Source organism: Desmodus rotundus, chromosome 8 (assembly GCF_022682495.2).
Source record: "Desmodus rotundus isolate HL8 chromosome 8, HLdesRot8A.1, whole genome shotgun sequence".
In the NCBI taxonomy this organism is placed as follows: Eukaryota; Metazoa; Chordata; class Mammalia; order Chiroptera; family Phyllostomidae; genus Desmodus; species Desmodus rotundus.
Window position 1 is genome coordinate 53,167,321 of NC_071394.1, and position 25,066 is coordinate 53,192,386.

The following is a 25,066-nucleotide window of genomic DNA, read 5'->3' on the forward strand; positions in this document are numbered from 1 at the left end:
TCAAAGCACTGGTTATAAAGACGCTCAAGGAACTTAGGGGAAGAATAGATGATCTCAGTGAGTACTTCAACAAAGGGATAGAAAACGTAAGAAAGAACCAGTCAGAAATAAAGAATACCAATACTGAAATGAATAATACATTAAATGGAATCAACAGCAGATTAGATGAAGGACAGGATCAAGTCAGTGATACAGAAGACAAAATAGCAGAAAATACCCAATCAAAGTAGCAAAAAGAAAAAAGAATTTAAAAAATGAGAATAGTTTAAGGGTTCTTTGGGACAACATCAAATGTACCAACATTCACATCATAGGGGTACCAAAGGAGAAAAGAGAGAGCAAGGAATAAAACTGAAAAAATAAAATTGAAGAAATGAAACTGAAAAGTTCCCTAACTTGGCAAATAAGACATACAAGTCCAGGAAGTGCAAAGAGTCCTAACACAAGGTGAACCCAAATAAGCCCATACAAAGACACATCATAATTAAGATGCCAAAGGTTAAATACAAAGAGAGAATCTTAAAAGCAACAAGAGAAAAGCAGCTAGTTACCTACAAGGGAGCTCCTTTAAGACTGTTGGCTGATTTCTCAACAGAAACTTTGCAGGCCAGAGGGGACTGGCACAAATTTATTCAAAATGATGAAAAACAAGGACCTGCAACCAAGACTACTCTACTCAGAAAGGCTCTCTTTTAGAATTGAAGGAGAGGAGAGTTTCCCAGATAAGAAAAAGCTAAAGGAGTTCATCACCACCAAACCAGTATTACAAGAAATGTTAAAGGGACTTCTTTAAGAAGAAAGAAATATATGAATAAGAAAATATTGTGGAGGAAAAAATCCTCACTGACAAAGGCAAACACATAATGAAAGCAGTGGGACAACCAACACTAAAGCTAGTTTGAAAGTTAAAAGATCATGTATAATTATAACAGTAAATTAAGGAACACACACAAATGAAGTAAAAATAATGACAAAAACATAAACATCCCTTCCCCTCATGGAAGGGATGAGTAAAATGTTGTGTTGACCATCAACTTAGAACAGACTTGGTATATATGAACACATGGTAAGCACAAACCAAAAATCCACAAGAGATATACAAAAAATAAAGAGAAAGGAATCCAAAGACGATACTAAAGAAAGTCATAAACAAACAGGAGAAGAAAGCAAGAGAATATGAAAGGAACAGAAAATAAGTACAAAAACAATCAGAAAACGATAAAATGGCTATAACTACATACCTATCAATAAGTACTTTAAATGGAAATGGATTAAATGCTCCAGTCAAAAGACAAATGTATAAAGAAGATGTGGTACATATATACCATGGAATATTACTTGGCCATAAAACAAAGAATGAAAGCTTACCATTTGTGATAGACGGATGGACCTACAGGATGTTATGCTAAGTGAAGTAGAGAAAAACACCATATAATTTTACTTTAACATGAAGAATCTAAAAAAACAAAATAGAAACAAACTCAGATACAAAGAACAAGTTGATGGTTGCCAGATGGGAGGGGTATTGGGGGCTGGGTGAAAAAGGTAAAAAGATTAAGAAGTAAAAATTGGTGGTAGGCTGAATTGGTCATAGTGCCTCACACTCTACCAGCCTTCACTGTGTCACATGCCACCAGGCCATTGCAAGGAGGCATAGGTAGCCCTCAGGCCCTTGGTGAGGGCCTGTCTTGGTTCACTGGACCCAATGTCTATGAGCAGCCACGATGTTGATCTTCACTTCCACCAACCAGATATGCCTCATCAATGTGACTGCGGCATGCAGGTAGCCTACCAGGGTACTTTGAGATCTCCTGCTACAAAAACAAAGTCAAGGGCTAGCAGACTGGAGTAGAAAAAGACCTTGATGGAGTTCTACAGACCTACTCAGTGTTTGTGTTTCTAAAGGTCAGGTTGCAAAGAAGGAAGACCTCACCAGTGTATTTGGAACAAATGACCAGACTGAAATCTGTAAACAGATTTTGACTAAAGCTGGGGGTGGGGGCCTCTTGTACCAGATAAACATCGGCACATGCACCTGGAGCAGATGTTTAGGGACATTGCCACTATTGTAGCCGACAAATGTACGAACCCTGAAACAAAGAGACCATAAACTGTTATCTTCACCAGAGAGCAATGAAGGACATCCACTATCTAGTCTAAACCAACAAGAGTACAAAACAGCAAGCTTTGGAAGTAACAAAGCAGTTAAAAGAGAAAATGAAGATAGAACATGCTCATGTGAGACCTTGGTTTATGCGTATTCTTCCAGTGAATGAAGGAAAAAAGCTTCAAGAAAAGCTCAAGATCGAGGTTATACAAAGTGAGGATTATAGTCAACAATTAGAAGTTGTGTCTAATTGACCCAGGATGCTTCAGAGAAATTGATGAGCTAATAAAAAAGGAGGCAAAATGCAAAGGTTCTTTGGAAGTACTCAACTTAAAATATGTGAAAGAAGGAGATGAGAAATTTGAATGACATTCATCAATCTCTTCAATTTGAAGACACTGCAATGTTTTCATTTCCCTCAGTTCTGTTTTCTTCCTGTGGTCTGCCAAATACTTGCCAAACTATTTGAAGTTTTCCATCTTTGTGTTAAATGTGTACACAAAAAGACTTTCCTAAATAAGTATTAAAATGTAGGGTTAATGCAGTTTTAGTTATAAACTGGAGTTTTAGGTAAATATAAAAAGTTCAAAATACAAAGTCCAGAGAAGCATTTTGCTGCTGTCTCATGCCTTTGTAGCTTTCCAAGGTGAAATGAGGAAGCTCTTATAAATAAAAAGTTAAATTTTATAAATTATAATACAATTACTTTGGAGAGAATATGCCTGCATGACAAAATGGGAGTTTGCTGAAAAATAAAATATAATGTTTTATTTCTGCTTAACGAAATACATGTATAATATAATGCCTGGATGATACTTCCAGATTATCTGAGAAACAGATGTGATGAATGTGCAGGACTTAAATAATTTTCATTGGACATGCTGCCATAACCTTGATTATTCTTGGTAAAAAAGTCATTTATTTCCAATTCTTAAAGTTTATAATAAATGTTAATATAACTGAAATTACATGAAATCAATAAAACCACTTTATTTTTATTGAAAAAAACTAGAGATTGATAATTACAAAACAGTCACAGAGATATAAAGTACAGCTTAGGGAATACAGTCAACAATATTGTAATAACTATGTATGGTATGAGGTGGGTGTAAGACTTTCACAGGGGAATCACTTCGTAAGTTATATAAACATCTAACCACTATGCTGTACACCTGAAACAAATACAAAATAATATTGAATGTCAACTGTAATTGGAAAATAAAAAATCCACTATTATATTTTATATATTGTATTTGGAGACTTCAACACCCCTCTATCAGTGATTCACAGATCTACAGACAGAAAATTGTAAGGACACAGTCGAAGTGAACATCAATAAACTGGATCTAATTGACATTTATAGAATAATTCATCCAACAGCAGCAGAATACCATTCTTCTTGAAGGCTCACATGGAACATTCATCAAGATATAGCACGTACTGGGGCACAAAACATACTTTATTAAATTTCAGAGTTTAGAAATCATACTAAGTATGCTCCTAGACTACAACAGGATACAGAAATCAGTAAGAAAAAGATAGCTGGAAAACCCCCTAATATTTGGAGATTAAACAACATACTCCTTTCTAAATAACACGAGTCAAGGAAGAAATCTCAAGAGAAATTGAAAAATATGTTGAACTAAATGAAAAGCAAAACACATCAAAAGTTGTGGGATTCAGCAAAAGCAGTGCTTAGAGAGAAATTTTTATCACTGAATGTATATATTAGAAACATTATCTTAGGAAACAAGAAAAAGATAAGAAAATTAAAACCAAAGAAGGATATAAACAATAACAAAAAGTAGAGCAGAAATCAATGAAATTGAAAACAGGAAATCAATACAGAAAACCAAAAACCTAAAAGTTGGTTTTTTGAAAAGATCAATAAAAATTGATCTCCTTTTAGCTCAGCTAACCAAGAATAAAAGAGAGAACGAACAAGTTATTTATATCAGAAATCAAACAGGGGGCATGATTACTGATCACATGGACATTAAAAGAATAAAAAAGAATGTTATATGCTCCCAGATTTGATAATTTAGGTGAAATGGACCAATTCCTTGATATATATAATCTATCAAAACTCATTCAAGAAGAAATAGATGACCTGAGTAGGCCTATATATATTAAAGAAATTGAATCAATAATTCACATTCTTCCAAAACAGAAAGCACCAGACCCAGACAGGCTCAACAGTGAATTCTAACATACATTTAAAGAAGAAATTACACCAATCCTCCACAACCCCCTCCAGAAAACAGAAGCAGAGGGAACACTTCCTAGCTTGTTTTGTAAGGAGAGCATTAATCTAATACCAAAAGCAGATAAACACATTACAGAAAAGGAAAACTACAGACCAATATTTCTCATGAATATAGATGCAAAAGTCCTTAATATCAGGAAATCTAATCCAACTGTATAAAAAGGGATTATACAATGGTGAAATAGGATAGTTCAATATTAAAAAAATAATGAATATAATTATATCAACAGCTTAAAGAAGAAAAGTCACATGATTATATCAATAGATGTAGAAAAGCATTTGACAAAATTCAACACCCATTCATAATAAATACTCTCAGTAATCTAAGAATAGAGGGGAGTTTCTTCAACTTGGTAAAAAAACACCCACAAAAAACCTACAGTTAGAACAAACCAATAAATAAGTCATGTGAATTAGGAAACAGTGAATCAACCCTAAATGATTAATACAGGGGAGTCCAGGACAACAGTTGAAAGCAGAGCTTGTCAAGATTGGCTCAGAGGAACAGAAGGCTCCAGGAGGGAAATTACAGAGGATATTTTAAGGTTTTTTTTAAGGTCACCATTCTTACGGATTTGGAAAAAAAATTACAATACAATGCAGGCAATGCAAGGACAATAAAGGTCAATATAAAATTCCATGAAAAAAATCATAAAAGAAGGAAATACAAACAAGCAATTCCATTCCTGGATACAGACCCAAAATTTTAGGTGTTCAAACAAAAACTTGTCCACAAATATTCATAGCAGCGTCTTTTAGCCAAAACGTAGAAACAACCTGATATATATCAACTGATGAATGAATAAACAGAAACTGGCATACCCGTATAATGTAATATTAAGCCATAAAAAGAAATGAAATACTGATATATGCTATATCATGGATGACTCTGAAACCATTATGCTAACTAAAAGAAGCCAATCATGAAAGACCATATAAATATCCAAAAAGGAAAATCTATAGAGACAAGAAGGAGATCAGTGCCTTCTTAAGACCAGGGTGTAGGGAAGGCGTGGGAAAGGGGAGAAATAATGGGGAGTAACAGAAACAGGCATGGTATTTATTTTTGGAATGATGACAATGTTGAAAAATTGGATTGTAGTGATGGTTGCACAACCCTGTGACTCTATGAAAACATTTTAAGTGAGTGAATTGTGATATCAATTATATTTCAATAAAGACGCTTAAAAAACCCCAGGTGGTATAGCTCAGTGGATTGAGTGTGGGCCTGAGAACCAAAGGGTCACCAGTTCGATTCCCAGTCAGGGCACATGCCTGGGTTGCAGGTCAGGTCCCTGGTAGTGGGTGTGCGAGAAGCAACCACACACTGATGTTTCTCTCCCTCTCTTTTTTCCCTCCCTTTCCCCCCACTCTAAAAATAAAATAAATAAAATCTTAAAAAAAAGATGCTTAAAAAATATATAAACCCCAAGACCCTGAAATCCTCTTGCATATAGATATCAGTAGGGACTGATATAGGGCAAAACATTTATTTCAGCCTTGTATATAATTAATTGCAAAAGAGAAGAGAAGAACACATTGGACTGTCCATCAGTGAAGGGACAATAATTCATGCGAGGGAGTATTATGTGACTATTAATATCTTGAGTTAGATCTCTATCTACTACCGGATGGTCATCCCTGCTAGAGTGTTAAGTGAGGAAAGCAAGAGAGAGAATAATGTGTAGCAAACTATCTCATTTTGCAAAGTCATACATGCTCCCACTGAAGAGGTTGCAGCATGGTGGGTGTGCGGTGGGAGATCATCACTTTTCTCTTCATTCATCTTTCACTAGTTCCAATGGACATGTATTACTTTTATCACTAAAGATTTTTATAAAGTGAAAAGAGGAAGTATTAATGCTATTTTTAGCTCCAGACTCATATATCCAACCAGCTACTGAAACATCTCCTTCTCAACTCTCCAAGACACAACTAAGACTGTCCCCTCAAAGCTGGCCTCTTCCACCATGTTCTAATTCACTCAACTACCATCTCCTGGTCATCTAAGCCAGAATCTTAGAGGTTATCACAAATGTTCTTGCACTCTGCATATGCCTTGCACCCTCTATACTAAATTCATTACCCAACACGTCAACTTCCCTCTTAACTAAGTCTACTTGTGGATTCACTTCAGTCTGTGGACTGGTGCTCACCCTCCTACTGGCTACTACTCAAGGCTCCAGCCCCTCCACTCTGCTCTGCAGAGATGGACATTGGACCATGCTGTCTCTCTGCCAGGATGACAGAGCAGCCCACTCGCCTGCGAGAGCTGGCCCCTCCAGCCTCGTCTCAGGTCACTGCCTCTACCCAGATGCCTCTTTTGCCTCCTTACAGACCAGTGCTTACCCACTCTATCCTGTCAGCAGCCTTTATAACTCCTGTTTTTTTCCCACTAGGTATCTTCCTGAACCCACCCCTTCACCTAATTAGTTCCTTCCTACTCTTGAGATCTCGGCCCAAGGCTCCTGTCATGTCATTAGACAGACTTCAGTGACCTACCTGACAAGGTGAGGTGCCGCTGAGCAGCACCTGGGACACTTGGAATGCTGTCCTTCCATATTTGGCTGTGTGCATATCTGACTTACAACTTTCTATACAGACTATACATCTGAGAGGCAAGAACCTCTTCTGATTTTGTTCCTTATGTGACCAATGTCTGGAACATGTCAGGCACTCACCAAATACTCATTGACAAGTGTGATTTTTCAGAAAGTATAAACACCATTTCCAGTAAGATTGACTACCCACCTTGAATGCTGCAAATGGAGTTGACCTGAGTGACAGAATCCAGTTCATCGAGCTTCACAGGGCCAGCCAGCTCACAGGAGCGAGCCACGGAAGCCACACCCAAAATGGGCTTTGGAAGCAAGAGGGCAGTGCGTTCAACACAAACAATCCGACCTGTCAACAGACACATTTCAGATTACTGAACCACTGCAGAGAAAAGGGAGTTGCCCTGCCAGTAAAGACAGTGTCCTTTGCTAGCCTCCCAGGCGCCGTGTGGGCCAAGGGGCACAACTGGAGGCTCCATTCACTGTGGCCAGCGACACAGGCACTTTGCAGAAAGGAAGCCCCCAAGCTGCCAGTATGCTGGGCTGAAAAAACACACAAGTACTAGACTCAAATTCAATTCAGAAAGGTGAATTTTATGGTATGCAAATTATACCTCAATAAAATAAAAAAATAAATATACAGTTGAGGCAGGATCCTAGTTTGATTCCTTGGAAAAAGGGCTGACTGATTTAAGTGTATGTGTTTATAATTTGTAGCTTTTTGTTTTAAAAAGTAATGTTTCAGGCAATGGCTTCTGCATCTGTCAAGTGTGCCACCAACAGACAAACCTTGAGTGATCAATGATAAATTGGAGGCCATGACAGGGGCCTATTCCACTCCATATGCCTTGTCCACAGTGGACCTAGTGAAGGGGCAAGCAGTTCGAGAGCAAGACAGAGGCATCTAGAAGCCACAAACCCATTTTATGGAATCTCTAAGTCACCACTGGATCAAGGCTGTCAAAGAAGAAAGCATACCCTGGTCTCGGAGAGCATCTCTGAAGAAGAAGCTGTGAGGGGCAGCCTCGGTGAGCATCTCCAGGACTTCCTGGCCCAGCACACATGAGGAGGTCACACAGACCGGCAGGGTTTTGGGGAAGCCAGAATTATTTTCATCCTGCCCTTGCAGGGTGGCATCAGTCACCATCAACCAAATCTCCCTTTGCTCCAGAAGAAGCAAACTGTTTAGCTACGAGACACAGATAAGACTATTAACTGAACAGCTATTCTTATATCCACAATTTTTTTAAAAGCAATTATGTTAGATGACTAATATTTACATTAACATCATTTCAACAAATATTTAAAAGCATACAACGGACTTCATGTCTTGGTCACTAGCCCTCACTGACATGGCTGTGCCCTGTGAGGCCCAACCTTACACCTGTTTGAAGGGCTCCTTTGCAGTGATACAACTGCCCTTCCCTGGCACTAACTATTCTACTTGTCCTCTGACTTTGGAAGAATTCATTGTTCTTTGCCTTCTGATCCCACATTCATATACCTATAGGACTAATTACCACATTGTTAATATTTAGTACATGTACATTCTTCTCTCCTGCTAAATGTCAGTTTCCTAATGGTTAGAAAATGTAGTAACTGAATGTTTACAAACCCCACCCCCCAATTAATATGCTGAAGTCCTGACCTCCAGTGTAATGGTAACAGCACGTGGAGCCTCTGCTGTAATTAGTCATGAGTAGAGCCCTCATAATGGGATTAGTGACCTTATAAGAAAAGACCTGAGAGCGCTTGCTTATTCTCTCGGCTCACCACATGGAGAAGATACAAGGAGACGTCCTTTTGTGAACCAAGGGGATGGCGCTCCCTAAGAACCTGACCATGCTGACACTTTGATCTCGGGCTTCCATACTCCAGACTGTAAGAAATAAATGTTTGCTGTTTAAGTCACCCAGTCTGTGGTATTTTGTGACAGGAGCCCAAACTGACAATGACAGAACTACATCTTATGTGCCCTCAGATTTTGGTATAAAGCAGGTATCAAATATTTGTTGTGTTTACAAAAGTATTTAATTTTCTTTTTTATTTCTTTTTTCCTTTCATTATAATTTTTTCTTATCTGCAAATGTTATAATGCTTTCTCAAGTTCATTAAAATGGCATCCTGCCCCTTACCGTTAATCAGTTTAGGATTCAGTAGATGTAAATGGGGTCAAGGATTTGGCTGGGAAGACCCTGTGGTCAGTAGGGGAGGGCCAGGAGAACCTGGTAGGTGTGAGATTCATCTGGTTTTGCTGGCATGGATGGTATGATCAGGATGAGGATTTCACATGGCTAATTGAGAGGACTGGGCAGAGAAGGTGACTTGCATGGTCAGGAGCTGTGGGCTGGGTAGAGGAGGCAGCTCACGTGGTTGGGAGGTTGATTATATACAGGAAATTAGAGTAAGATAAATTGAGCAAAAAGAGTGCCAGATTTCTCACTGGTGAATAAATATGGAAATAGAAAACCCTAGAGTCAATTCTGAGGTAAGAGTCTAGAGTGGGAGATATTGATGTAAAATCATGACATAGATGGATAGATATAAAGAAATAGATATGGATTTATATGTATGTGTGCATGAGTTTACTCACATATGCCTCCTTGCTCTGTCCACTGAGAGGGCCAATGACATCCCAGTAGTACTGAGCCCACATAGTAAGTACCCAGATCTTGCCTTCTAACTGTCATTCTCAAAAAAAAAAAAAAGAAGCCATTCTCCTTTAAAATCAACCAGGGCTCCTGAAGAGATGGTCTGATTTCAGGGCACAAAACCCACAAGATTAGTTTGAAACATCTTACTGTGTCAGAAAATAAGGATATACTCAAAGAAGGATTTTATCCAAAGGACACAGGAGCTAGCTTGAATCTGGGAAAGTGTGGGCATTAAAATAAACTATAGTAAAAGTTACAATCCACTGAAAAAAACTGAATCTACTGTTCCACACTGATATAAATAAGTGAATACATAAATAAATCAGGGAAATGAAAAGATTCTAATTATAACCAAATGCCAATTCTTTAATGTAGGAAGAATGCTGGAATTAGAATATTACTATTTGGCCACTATCAGAGTAATAATAATTTAGGCAAGAATCATATGGGTGTTAAAACAAGTGGGTAAAAGTTTTATAAGACATAAGATATTTATATAGTCTCAATGTATCTTTCTGCAAAATATTTGTTAAACAGTTATTATTATGACACATTTATTAGTTAACTTTAGAGTGGAGAAACCTGGAAAATAACATCTTTATCAATTGATAAAATATCACAGCACTGGACAAATCGACTGCATGCCTTCTGATATGAACATTGTATTTTCATGTGGTGTTCCTGTCAAAAATGCATAATATGAATGCATTCATGAGATAAGGGAAAAATAAATGGAGGGACATTCAACTAGGTAACTGGCCTCTGTTCTTCTAAAATATCAAGGTCATAAAAGATAAGCAAAGATGATGAAATGACTCCATTTGAAGGAGATGAATGAGTCATGACAACTAAGCGCAATACGTGATTCTATACTGGACCTTGGAGTTATAAAGAATTTTTTAGGAACAACTGACAAAATCACACTTAAAAAAATGGTAGATATGTCAAGAAGGGTAAAGATTTATTTCTAGAAGGTTATTTGAAGTCGAGTTTTTCTGACAGTCTTCAAAGATTTTCGATACTCTTCATAAATAGCCTGGATTTAGCTTATTGTCTCTTTTTAAACGTCTTAATGGAACCAAAATGGTCTAACTTCCTTTGAAGTTAACTATCAAATCATCTTTATCATTGGGTTATGAGCAAAGTCAGTAATAATAATATCCTCTGTAAAAATGTTGCCATACAGCTGTAATAGAATAACAATAAGAAATGATTAAAAAAATGTTGCCACAGACAATTAGAGCCCTGGGGAGTTGCCCCCATTGGCCAAGATGGCGCAGGGGGAGGTTCGTACACCAAGCATGCCAAAAGCTTCAGGGCCTGAGTGTTCCAAAAGCTAGCAAGGAAAAAAAAGCTCTCTCCAACCTATCCCTACAAGAACTGTCGGCTTGAGCATTGCAGAGGGAGATGGTCTTGAGATGGGAGTCCCCCATTTTCCCAGGTCATGTGACACCTGATAAACCCTTGTTTCTTTTGCACCAGCACCTGCCTCACGAATTTGGCTTTTGTTGTGGCAGACAGCCAAACCTGCATTTCCAGGTTTACAAAAAATACACAAAAATCCAATTCATTCATACCAGTACTATCAATCTTATTGCTCCAGTTTTATTAAAAACAATCTCTTCAACACAAAAATACTCTATGAGTTTTTGACAAAGTTGAAAAAGCAACTTAATGAAGGAAGAACAGCCTATCAACAAACATACAGTGGAACAAGTGGACATCCACTGGCAAAAAAAATGAACCTTGATCTAAGTGCCACACTTTATACAAAAACCAACTCAAAATGTATCATAGACTTAATGTAAAATTATAAATCTTCTAGAAAAGATGAACTTTGGGACCTAGCACTAGGCAAAGCGACTTGACTTATCTTAGACTTGAGAACAAAAGTAGGATCCCTAAGAGGAAAAGTTCATAAATTTGACCACATAAAAATCAGAAACTTTTGCCCAACAAAAAAACCAGCTGAAAGGATGAAAGAACAAATTACAGACCCTGAGAAATATTTACAAATCATTTATCTGACAAAGGCTTTGTATATAGAATATATAAAGAACTTTAAAAGCCCAACAATAAACAAATGATCCAATCAGAAAATACGCAAAAGACATTTATGAACATTTCACCAAAGATGATATACAGAAGCAAATAAACACCTGAAAAGATGTTCAACGTTATTTGTTCTCTGGATGAATCTGTAGAGAATGTTAATTGAGAAGAGCCAATCTCAGAAGGAGCTGTTACAGATTGAATTGTGACGCTCCAAAAAGTTCTCTTGCAGGTCTAACTCCAGTACCTCAGAAAGTGACCTGATTTGGAAGAAGGGTCTTCGCAAATTTAACCATGTTAAGGCATCATTACAGGGCACTGATCCACTGTAACTCGTGCCCTTGTATAAAGGGGAAATTTGGACCCAGAGGGAAGACCCTGTGATGACACATGGGGTGAAGATGGCCATGGGACTGGAGTGGGGCATCTAAAGCCAAGAAAGGTCAAGGATTGCCAGCAGACAACAGAAGCTGGAAGAGGAAAGAAAGGAATGTCCCCTGGAACTGTCACAGCAGACATAGTCCTAACGACACCTTGATTTCAGACCTTTAGCCTCCAGAAGCATGAGATAATACTTTTCTGTCATTTTAAGTGATCTAGTTCTTGGCACTTTGCACAGTAGGCTTAGGAAATGAATACTGATATACAGGAGTGTGCAAAAGTAGTTTATAGTTGTGAGTGTGCAGAACACAGAGTTTATTCCTGTATTATTATTATATTATTTATTTGTATTATGACTGCTACAAACCTACTTTTACCCACCCCTCTATACTGCATATTTCTGTTTATGTAACCCTCATAAAATTACAGAACCATAATGATGAGAACAGATCAGTGGTTGCCAGGGGTGAGGGGATGACGACAGGGATGGGTGTGGCTACAATGGGAACATTAAGGAATCTGTGGTACAGTTGGGCATACTGATTGTGGGGGAGATTATGCAAGGCTACACGTGTGGCAAAACTGATAAAAGCTACACACACATGTGCACACATATGCACACATATATGAATGGTGAGATCTGAACAAGCTCCATGAATTCTGCCAATATCAGTCTTGGTTTTGATATTGTACTATGGTTACTGTGGGTATGGGATGCTGGCGTAGGGGAGGGTGCATAGGAACTCCCTATATATTTCTTTGCAATCTATTGTGAATCTAAAATTTTTAAATAATCAAAAGTACAAAAAATATCTTTCATGACTTAGTCAGTGGTATAATATTAATAGAACCAAATCTTTTTTGATAACTCAGGTTCTTTCAGTGACTCATGGTGCTATTCCAAAAGTCAACTCTCATTATAGAATGCGTCAGCTTAACCACATAGTGGGTCCAGGACTTAGCTTACTTCAGTTCCTCGCTGAGGAAAGTGATTCTTGGTGATTCTCTTTCCCGCAAAAGCAGAATACAGGAAGTATAAAGAATTTTAGTGAACTGAGGAATCTGTTCAATTGGGTTCTGAGTCCTTGACTGTTTCCCAAGTACCACCATTCCTGCGGTATGCAGTCCACTGAAAGGCATGGCTGCAGGCAGGCTGCACTTGAACTGATGGGAGCCTACTTCTCTTCGGGAAACTTGGAACAGGAGGGGACCAGATGGCTTACAGTTTGCCTTTCTCTGCTCTAGGTCTCCCAGTGGGGTGGGTGGTTGAGATCTGGCCATGGTGTGAGCACTCGACACCCACTTTCTTTACCTTCCACCTCTGGTCTCATTTGCAAAGCTGTGGGCGGATTAAGCTCTGTGGGCAGGAACATGTGGCATAACCACCATGAGATTGCTGTTCCTGTCCCTGAGGTCAGCATTCTACCTGCGGCATAAACAGCAGCTGCACAGTGAACCACTGCCTGCTGTCACAGCCCCACAGTTTGGAATGCGCTTTAGAGTAACAGGAATAATAGGTGTGCACAGTCAGCCTTCAGTCTGCCTCAGACTCAGAAAGTAGGAGAGTTATCAGGGGACCGGACCTTGATCTCAACGGGGCTAGTCCCCACTGCTTCTGAGCCAGATGCACGGATGGCTCACAAGGAGCACTGCTGAATGACTAATGTCAGTTATTCTCTTATTCTTTGGAAGAGGTACCAATTAGCTGTCAAATGACTGAAAGGGGAACAGAGGAAGGAAAACAAGGACTGAACAATGAATGGGATGTTCTATATACCTCTCAGGTGACTGAGACATGGATGTTCCTCTATTAGTTAAGGTCCAACAGAGGTTTCCTGTGGAACTTATGTGTTGAACTTGCCAAAAACATCTCTTTCCCTTGTCTATTCTTAGCTGATCTGTTGAACAGCAAGGAAGCAAACAACAAGCTCTACTAGGCTGCCACTGGCTAGAACTGCCCAGGTCCTCCCAGGGACCACAGGATTTCCTCCAAGAGTTTAAGGCTTTCAGAACTGCTGAAGAGTTAGTTCTGAGAAGTGGCTGAGCTCGATCCTGACATTCCCACTTCACCCCATTACTGAGGTATCAGCTTCTCTTTCTTTTCTACTATCTGGCCATGTGTCCAAAAGGAACTAGGATTACTGGACTGAGAATCTTCCAGGGTAGGGTTACCCCCAGGTCAATTTATACCTCAGTACGTAACATAGTGGCTGGCAAACCACACCTGCTGAAGAAATGGATTTATTACGTGTTCAGCACAAAGCATGCATAACTGGATGTTTAAAATGCTTCTCTATTTTGGTACTCCATTAGCTTCCAAGAGGGATGAACAATCCTTTAATAAACTTTATAACACCTTATGCATTAAACATGTTATGAGGAGAGAGAGGGAGAAGAAGGAGAAGAGGAGGAGGAAGAGGAAGAAGAAGAGGAAGAAGGAAAAGAGAGATGAAGAGATTACCAGTGGTCTTTGATAAATCACTCTGGCATAGAAACTGCAACGGGTACCGAGATCATCAGTCTGGAAAGGCAGTGAAAAAGATTAGTAACATCACACAAAACACACAAATACAAAAATAACTAATTTAAGACCTTGTTAGAAACAAAGACATTACCTGGAGAATTTCTTTTAATAAGCGAGGAACTGGAGGCTGGTACAGCTTAGAAATGGGATCTTCAATTATATCAATTTGCCCCAGATTTGGATGAGCAGTGAGGACATAACAGAAGCTAGGAAGAGGAAGATGAGTTTTTACCTGTTTGAAATGAAGGCAGAGGTAGAATGTGAATGTATTGTTAAAAGACTCGAATATAAAATTGAGTCCTTAATATATATATATATATATTTATTCTTAGGTGCATAATATCTCTGCAAGGCTCATAAATTTCTATATAAGAAATAGATTACGTTGTTTTTCTTGGGGACCAAGTATAAAAACTTGTACTTTTGAATTTATTACCGATTCAAGGTTTCATTTTAGAAATTTATTGTTTAGAGTATACTGAAAACATCATTTACAAACTTCTTCCTCTCAAATAATCTAGAAATGGGTTTTAAAAAAATTAAATTTATTATGGTGACATTGAATAATAAAATTGTATCAGTTTCAGGTATACGGTTCTATCATCTGTATATTGTATTGTGTGTTCACCACCCCAAGTCAAGTCTCCTTCCATCAGCATTTACAACCCCTTTACCCCTCTTCTACTTCCTCCCAACCCCTTTACCTCTGGCAATAGTCATACCATTGTCTTGGTTTTTTTTTCCTTAATCCCTCTACCCCAGCCACCCCCGCCCAACCCCACCCCTGACAGCTGTCAGCCTGCTCTCTATGAGTCTGTCTCTATTTTGCTTGTTAGTCCATTTTCTTTATTAGATTACACATATAAATGAAATCATATGGTATTTGTCTTTCTCTGACTGGCTTATTTCACTTAGTATAATGCTCTCCAGGTCCAACCACGTTGTAACAAAGGGTAAGATTTCCTTTTTTTTTCTTTCCTCTTTTTTTTAAAGTATTTTTTATTGATTGTGCTATTACAGTTTTCCCAATTTTTCCCACTTTATCCCCCTCCGCCCTGCACCCCCAACCATCCAGCACTCCCCACCTTTAGTTCATATCCATGGGTTGTACATGTAAATTCTTTGAGTTCTGTTTCCTATACTATTTTTATCTCTCCCTATTTTATGCCTATTAATTATGCTTGTTCCCTGTACCTTTTCTCCACTATTCCTCCCTCTCCCTCCCCACTGAAAACCCTCCATGTGATGTCCATTTCTCTGATTCTGTTCCTGTTCTGGTTGTTTGCTTAGTTTTTGTTTTCATTGTTTTTCTTTTCTTTTAGGTTCATTTGTTGATAGTTGTGAGTTTGTTGTTATTTTTTATCTTCTTTTTCTTAGGTAAGTCCCGTTAACATTTCATATAATAAGGGCTTGGTGATGATGAACTCCTTCAACTACCCCTTATCTGGGAAGCACTTTATCTGCCCTTCCATTCTAAATGATAGCTTTGCTGGATAGAGTAATCTTGTATGTAGGTCCTTGCCTTTCATGACTTCGAATACTTCTTTCCAGCTCCTTCTTGCCTGCAAGGTTTGTTTTGAGAAATCAGCTGATAGCCTTATGGGAACTCCTTTGTAGATAACTCTCTCTCTTCCTTTTGCTGCTTTTAGGATTCTCTATCTTTAAACTTGGGTAACTTAATGATGATGTGCCTTAGTGCGTTCCTCTTTGGGTCGAACTTCTTTGCAACTCTCTGGGATTCCTGGAAGTCTATTTCCTTCACCAGATTGGGGAAGTTTTCCTTCATTATTTGTTCAAATAAGTTTTCAATTTCTTGCTGTTGTTCTCCTTCTGGCACCCCTGTAATTCGGATATTGGAACGTTTCAGGTTGTCCCAGAGGTTCCTGAGTCTCTCTTCATTTTTTTGAATTCTTGTTTCTTCATTCTGTTCCGGTGGATGTTTATTTTCCCTTTTGCTCCAAATCATTGTTTTGAGTCCTGGTTTCCTTCCTGTCACTGTTGGTTTCCTGAATATTTTGCTTTATTTCATTTTGGGTATCTATCATTTGTTTTTTCATTTTTCGACCAAGCTCAGTCAGTCCTGTGAGCATTTTGATTACCAGGGCTTTAAATTCTCCATCAGATAGGTTGGCTATATCCTTGTTGCCTGGCTCTCTTTCTGAAGTTTTGCTCTGTTCTTTCATTTGGGCCTTATTCCTTTGTTTCAGGGCACCTGTTAAGTTGTAAGGGGGCAGGGCCTTAGATATTCACCAGGGCAGGGCAACCATCCTTGCTGCACTGGGGTGCTGCCTGTGGGGGAGGGCTCAGAGAGGGAACAGTGCTGCCCGCCTGCTCCTCTGTAGCGCACTTTCCATCAGACTCTCTCGTGTGAGACTGGCAGTTTCTCCCACCGTGGCAACTGCTGCAGTCCACAGTCAGCTCTGAGTCTCCATATTGCCTTCCACCAGCCCTGCCCACATGGTCCACTGCCTTGTCTCACTTTTTCTCAGCTGGCCCCACCTGTGCGTTCTGCCACCTCCTCAAGGGTTCTTACTAGTCTGGTTGTTCTGGTTAACTTTTTCTTTAATTCCTTGGTTGTTGGAGTTCCATGCAGTTTGATTTTCTGGCACTTGTGGTTGTTTATTGATTTTAGATGGGTTGTTATCCTCCTCTTGGTTGTGCGAGGAAGTGAAAGGTTTCTACCTACGCCTCCATCTTGGCTGGAACTCTCAGATTTCCTTCTTTTATATGGCCAAATAGTATTCCACTGTGTAAATGTGCCACAGCTCTTTTTTTTTTATTGGAAATGGGCATTTTGGACACCAATTTTGCTGGTCTTTCTAGTACTGTACAGAGTCATAGTCTTAGCATTTTGCTAAGGAGTCATCTGCTACACAAATAAGACGACCCCCAATTTCCGGCTTTGGTTCAAGACCGTACTGGCCAGCCTGGTGGATGAGGCTCAAGGTGGAGAGGAGTGGACATGTTTTAATCAGTCAGTCTTGCTACTTGTGAGCAACTACCATAAACAATTTGATGAGGCAGGAAAATGGAAGTTCCTGGCTAACCTGGTGGCTGTATGAATATCCATGGGTTCTATTTATTAGGTTATGTGAGTTTCTGCTCTAATTGGTAATTAGAAACTGTTGGGGGGTGGTACTCTGTGTCTCATATAGTATGAGGCTAAGACCGTAATTGTTGACCCTAATGATTATGGTTTAAAAACACCATAAATTAACCTCAAGAATACTACAGCCCGGCAAGGAAAGCAACCACAGCTTGAGCTTTGGAATGTGAGTGGGTGTGAATCTGGGTCCTGGCTCATGCTCCCTGGACCTGGGCTTCTCGGGGAGTGGACTGCAGAGGCAGCATGTGGTGCAGTACCTGGCACACCTGGTGGTGACCAGGGGAGAGTTCCTCCAATGCTGAGCTTACCTCTTCAAAGGCCTGGCCATGGCCAGGTGCTTTCAGAGGCATCAATGGAGGCCACAGAGTGTCAATCAAACTGAAAAGCCCCGCTGTCCTGGAAAAAGAGAAGCTGCTGTCAGAAGTATTCATCATTAAAAGTCAATTATTAACTACCTGGTCAATGAGCTGGTCATAGGTAGATCTGCTTAACAGACACCAGCCCTAATGCCAAGGAGCCACCATTCAGAATAAGTGGCAATTCAGATGGGAAAGAGTGGTGCGTGCTTGCGCGCACACACAAACACGCACACAGACCACCTGACCTGACTCACAAGACCAGGAAGGAGACTGTTCATTAAATTATAATACATCAGCACAATGAAATATACAGCCATTGCAATGGTTACACAGAAAATGTTTAAGAATGAAACAATATTTATGTGTGTTGAAAATCACCCTGGAAATCCTAGAAAAGCCAAGAAATCCTCTTTTCTAGGAAAGTATTAACTCTTGGAAATCCAGATATGGGGACAGCAACAGCTACTAATGATTACTTAGAACTTTATTATGAGCCAAGGACTCTTAAGCATTGTACACATATAACGTTTAAAGTTTCATAACCTTATGTGTGTGGATAAAAGTCATAGTGAGTTACACTTTCCAGCAACACAGAGTAGTTTAGCCTCAGAGAGATAAAAAGTATTTCTTCAGAGGCCTTACAGCCACCTCACGCCCTCCACTGCTCATGGCAAGATGGCAAGGCAGTGCCCCCACCTGCCCTACGAAGTGTCCGTGCCATGCACACAGCACACGGTGCGACAGCACAGAGGTCCTAGGGGCTACTACCAGGAGCAACAGGCTGAAGCCAACTCCAGGTCAAACCACTGCACAAGAACTGCTGACATTTTAAAACTTTCTCAAGACAGGTATCATCTGGGTGAAAGTTACTTCTTGTTTGCTACAGCATCCTTGGAGATCCTGAAAGGTAGAATGGTAAAGGAGAGCCCTGGGTGAGCTGTGCTGAAGAGCAGCTGAGCACTTCCTCACGGCCACAGCGCCTTGGTCTGTCCCGAGGAGGTGGTGCTGGGACTGCTGGGGTGGGGGGGTGTCTGCATATACGCTGGGGGTCTTATCCCCAAGGTGTTTCTCGGTTAGGCTGAAGGAGGCTACAGTTGAATGGGGGTATGGAGAGAAAAAAGTTAAACTAGAGAATCAAATAAGTCATTGAAAAATTTAAAAGTAACCGAAGAAGAGAGAACAGCCAGCAGTAATAGAATGAGTTATTATGTTATAGGGGACAGAGGACAGGAAACTGGAACAAAGTATCCCCTCTCTTTAAAGAAAAGCAAGAGTGTAACTCACATTGCACAGTTCACCTTTCTAACTAACCATGACTACTCTCATTTGGTACAGGTGAAAATGGTCAGAGAAGGAAATGTTAAACCATCACTGCACAGCTCCTAGTCCCCAAATGAATGCAGCATTAAAAAAAAACTCACTATCTCCCTTTCCCAGCCTTTTCTCTTCTGAGGGATTGTCAAGTATTTTTAGGGTTACATAGTGCTTTTTCATCATTTAAAACAAATTTTAAATTTGTTGATTTGAGAGAGAGACAGAGAGAGGAGGAGGAGAAAGAAGGAAGGAGAGAAAGGAGAAAAAGGAGGAAGGAGGAGGGAGGAGGAGGTGAAGAAAAATAAGAAAGGAGAGAGAAACATTGATTTGTTATTCCACTTACTGATGCATTCACTGGTCGATTCTTATATGTGTCCTGACTGGAAATTGAACCCTGCAAGCCTCGCATATCAGGACGATGGTCCAACCAACTGAACTATGGCCAGGACAGTGTTTTCATTATTCAATAGGCTGTTTATTCATGAGGATAACCTGCTGCTGGGGTGGGACTGGGGGTGGTAGTGGCTCACGGCATTGGGTGTTAAGCTGGGCCCAACACAGCCCATGCTGTGTTGGAATCCACTCTGAAGCACGAGTTGTGCACATGTGGGATCGCATCCCTGCAGGGGGTCTTTACTGTCAGTCTGAAGTTGCTTCTGCCTACCTAGGAACCCTACCTCATCCTCTCTTCCTAGGGCCTGCCATCTGAAATTGGATTGTGTGGTTACTGTCATTTGTATCCTTGGAAGAATGGCAGCCTCTTGAGAGCAGGCTCTGTGCCTGTTCTCCATGGACTCCTTCACACCCAGATGAGGGTCTGGCACCAAAGAGGTGCTTAACCCTTGGATGAAAGAGGGAAGGTGTGTGGGTGTGTGCTAACAGGGCCACCCAACACCTCTCCCAGTCTCACTTGCCAGTACTGCGCAGTGGAGTCGTACCCTACCCTGGCACCTCCTACATAGCAAGTTGTCCCTCAGTGCTTGCATTTGAAAATTTTTCATAAGCCTCCATTTTTCTTTTAAGAAATCTATAGCTTCTAACAAATTTTCTTTCACCTAATCTCAATTGTTCATGTAATTAATGTAGTATCAGAATCTATGCTAGTTGGAAATAGAGTTTGACATAATTTAAGAAAAACAGAATGTCTTCCAGAAGGTAGTTTATGTCACTTAATATCTGTTCATGTCATCCTCATACACACAAAAGACAACCTGGAATGAATTAAACATTCACCTTAATATTGAAATGCATTCCCCTCAAAGAGATTTGGTTTACTAGAGCTGACATTACTAAATGCCCCAGGAGACCGCTAACAAATTGACAGAAGGCACTGAAACCTTGAGACCCTAACAAGACTAGATATCCAATGATTAAAATGTATCATTGGGGCAGTGACTCTGGAAAAATTTGGCAGCAATCGAAACTTTTGTATTGACCCAGCAGTCCTACCCAAGAAAACTGAAAAATTATGGTTCATGCAACAATTGTATATGACTGTTCACAGCAGTACTACTCATGATAACCAGAAAGTGGAAACAACCCAAATGTCTATCAACTGATGAATGGATAAGTAAACCTGGTCCAATGGGGTATCAGGCAGCTGTAAACAGGAGTGAAGTACTGACATAGGCCACAATATAGATGAATCCTGAAAACATGATGCTGAGTGAAAGCAGCCAAGCACAAAAAGCCACAGGTTGTAGTTTCCATTTATGTGAAATGTTTAGTATATGTAAACCCATAAGGCAGAAAGCAGATTAGTGTTTTCAGGGCCTAGTGGGCATAGGGTTTCTTTGTGGGGTTATAAAAATTTTCTGGAATTAGATGGTGATGGTTGCACAATTTTGTGAATATGAAAACCAATGAATAAGAGAACCAAGATGGTGGCGTAGGCGGACCCACTGCGCCTCCTCGCACAGCCAGAGCTGACGGGAGATCCAGCGGCAAGGGGGTCCTACACCAAGGAAATAAAAAAGAAACATTCATCCAGACTGGTAGAAGGGGCGGAGAGGACTCACATTGCTATGGCGGGACCAAGACTGGCGGAGTGTGGGACCAGCGGGGCAGGCAGCCTGACCACTAGCAGACCCTGCGGCCCTACATTCACGCACAGATAAACCGGACAAAAGGCGGGGAGTGAAGCAGACCGCGTAACCCAGGCAAACCTCTGATTGAAAACACCCGTGGGGGTTGGGGCGGCAGCGGGGGACACTCCCAGCCTCACAGGAGAGGTCGTTGGACAGACCCACAGGGGCTTAGGGCATGCACAAGCCCACCCACTCGGGAACCAGCACCAGAGGGGCCCAGTTTGATTGTGGGTAGCGGAGTGAAAGACTGAAATCTGGTGGAGAGTGAAGCGGGCGCCAATGCTCCCTCTCGGCCCCTCCCCCAGGTACAGCGTCACAGCACAGGGACCAGCATTACCCCACCCCGCCCCCGGAACACCTAAGGCTCCGCCCCTTTAAGTAACAGAAGCACCAAGAAAAAAAAAATGACCCAAGTGACAGAACACTTCAAAGCTCCAGAAAAAATACAATTAAGCGAGGAAGAGATAGCCATCCTATCAGATGCACAGTTCAAAACACTGGTTATCAAGACGCTCACAGAATTGGTTGAATTTGTTCGAAACTAGATGAAAAAATGAAGCCTATGCTAAGAGAAACAAAGGAAAATGTACAGGGAACCAATAGTGATGCAAAGGAAACTGGGACTCAAATCAACAGTGTGGACTAGAAGGAAGAAAGAAACAGCCAATCAGAAAAGAATGAAGAAACAAGAATTCGGAAAAATGAGGAGAGGCTTAGGAACCTCCAGGACATCTTGAAACGTTCCAACATCCGAAGTATAGGAGTGCCAGAAGGAGAAGAGGAAGAACAAAAAAATGAAAACTTATTTGAACAAATAATGAAGGAGAACTTCCCCAGTCTGGCAAAGGAAATAGACTTCCAGGAAGTCCAGGAAGCTCAGAGAGTCCCAAAGAAGCTGGACCCAAGGAGGAACACAGCAAGGCACATCATAATTACATTCCCCAAGATTACACAGGAGGAGAGAATCTTAGAAGCAGCAAGAGAAAAGGAGACAGTTACCTACAAAGGAGTTCCCATAAGACTGTCAGCTGATTTCTCCAAAGAGACCTTACAGGCAAGAAGGGGCTGACAAGAAGTATTCCAAGTCATGAAAGGCAAGGACCTACATCCAAGATTACTCTATCCAGCAAAGCTATCATTTAGAATGGAAGGGCAGATAAAGTGCTTCTCAGATAAGGTCAAGTTAAAGGAGTTCATCATCGCCCAGCCATTATTATATGAAATGTTAAAGGGACTTATCTAAGAAAAAGAAGATAAAAAATAGGAACAGTAAAAATGACAGCAAACTCACAGTTATTAACGACCATACCTAAAACAAAAACAAGAGCAAACTAGGCAAACAACTAGAACAGGAACAGAACCATAGATATGGAGATCACATGGAGGGTTGTCAATAGGGGAGTGGGAGGGGGAGGGGGGGGAAGATACAGAGAATAAGTAGCATAGATGATAGGTGGAAAATAGACAGGGGGAGGGTAAGAATAGTGTAGGAAATGTAGAAGCCAAAGAACTTATAAGTATGACCCATGGACATGAACTATAGGGGGGAATGTGGGAGGGAGGGTGTGGGCAGGATGGAGTGGAGTGAGGGGGGGGGAAATGGGACAACTGTAATAGCATAATCAATAAATATGTTAAAAAAAGAAAACCAATGAATTATATACTTTTTACTGTGAATTGTAAATTATAAATTTTATGGGATATAAATTATATCTCAATGAAGTTGTTATTAAATAAATATAATTAACTTAAGACAGTGGTCTCCAGCAAGGAGACATCTAACCCTGATCTGAAATACATCCTCAGCTCTGCTTAATGATTTTGCTACAAACATTATCTTTCTTCTCTTTCCTAGCAGCTCTCACCCAAATGCACGTCAGAGCTTCCAGGAAACAAAAAGCTGGAGACTTCTGCAATCAAACAGTAATGGTGTCATCTTTATTAGGAAGCTCACACAGGACCCAATGAGCAGTGTGAGGGCTGGGAGAAAAGTGTAAAGAGAGGCCAGGGAAAAGCTAGACAATCCTCAAAACCTTTATTTTGGAATACCTGCTCTTTCTTTTCCTCATTCAGGACAGGCAGGATGCAGGGCGTTAGGACCATGTTCCCCCTATGTGTGTGCCCCCACGCCCAGGGTGAGCCTCGCATGCTGCTGCCCCAATTGCCTCTGTAGTTCCACGGGAGTGAGTCTATGGCTCTGGGTAGGCCGAGAGCCCTGCAGAGAGACTGTGTGCTGATGCTCAGCATTATGGAAGCTAAGGAGAACATGGTTTAGAACACTAAGAAAAATACATCACTTTCATCTGAGTTTGCAAAAACATTAGTATAAAGACGTGGACAGTTTTCAGAATAAGCTGTTCTGATGGCTATATTTTGAGAAATGATTTCACAGTTAAATCTTCTATTGTGATGATGCAAAATATTGCAAAACAACAGAATGTATACTGTAAAACAGATTTTCATTAATACTGCTGAGATGATTATATTCACTGAAATGTACCACTTGCCAGGTTCACACCTCAGCACCTGTATGCAAATCCCAAGCAGCCATCTAACCACCTGTGCAGAGACGGCTTTTCCCAAGGTCATGTAGACAGAATGGGCATCAGATCATTCATTCTGATCCCAGAGACCATCCTCTGCTAAGAGTATCCCACAAATAACTTACAGTTGTGGGACATTACTAAACATTTCCGAAGGCTAGTTCAGTGAATTTCATGAAAAATCTTTTCAAATTGTAGATAGTTGGAGAAACTGAAAAAAGGAAATTAAACACACATCTGAAATAAAGCCTGTAGTACCATTCCTTTAAAGCAGCGTCTGAATTTATATAAATATGTAAGATAAATTTGTAACTCTGGAATGCTTCACATTTTACAGGATATATGCGAGTTGCTAGTTATATTTAAAAATGTCCTTCCTAATCTCAACTCTGTCTCAAGATTTGGGACGTAAAAATATTAAGTAGCCCAACTTCGTATAAAACAAGTTCTATGCACATTTCTGTTCTGCCTGAGCAGGAAATTATGCATACACTCAGTTGCATGGGAAATAAGGAACTCCTGCAACATGCTGCTCTCTGGACCTTTGCAAACAGTTCTTGGTCTTTTCTCATGTCCCACGTGGTACTTATTATTTCAACAGTGTAGAAGCAGGAACACCCACAGTTCCACACAAAATCTATTATCCTGTATTTCTTAATAGATATGAACATTCTTTTTCTTAATTTAATATACCTCTCTATTCATTTATATGGTAAATACTATCCCCTACTAAAAAACAATGATATTTGTCTTTCAATCTGTCAAACTTAGCTAGAAATTCATGTGTCTCTTTTTGTAATAATATGTTGACATGCTATAGAATGCAGGATGCAAAAACAATTTAATAAGCATTATTAAATACTTTCACACATATGCAGAATCTTGGGTAGTTAAAATTACAGATAAACATTAAGTGTGGGCAGATGGATATTCCATATATACCAATGAAATTAACAGAAGATTTTTTTGCATTGGTTTCTGGTAACCAACTTGCTTGCTATGAATTTTTAAATACCAAATTCTAAATATTCAGCCCTGACTGGTGTTACTCAGTGGATTGAGCACCAGCTTGTGAACCAAAGGGTCACTGGTTTGATTCCCAGTCAGGGCACATGCCT

The 25,066-nt window shown here is 40.2% G+C and overlaps 1 protein-coding gene and 1 pseudogene across 4 annotated transcripts in view; one reads left to right on the plus strand and one right to left on the minus strand.

The window, feature by feature from the left end:
- SPIDR (scaffold protein involved in DNA repair) overlaps positions 1-25,066 on the minus strand; it is a 345,021-nt gene that overhangs the window by 15,117 nt on the left and 304,838 nt on the right. For all 4 annotated transcript variants that reach the window (XM_045186107.2, XM_045186106.2, XM_024578257.3 and 1 more), the window contains exons 12-16: positions 17,954-18,041; positions 14,631-14,771; positions 14,477-14,536; positions 7,907-8,117; positions 7,125-7,277 (exon numbers count right to left, since the gene is read on the minus strand). In XM_045186107.2, the coding sequence (XP_045042042.1) occupies positions 7,125-7,277; positions 7,907-8,117; positions 14,477-14,536; positions 14,631-14,771; positions 17,954-18,041 (653 nt within the window). The remainder of the gene's footprint in view (positions 1-7,124; positions 7,278-7,906; positions 8,118-14,476; positions 14,537-14,630; positions 14,772-17,953; positions 18,042-25,066) is intronic.
- Positions 1,478-2,799, plus strand: LOC112320758 (ribosome maturation protein SBDS pseudogene; annotated as a pseudogene).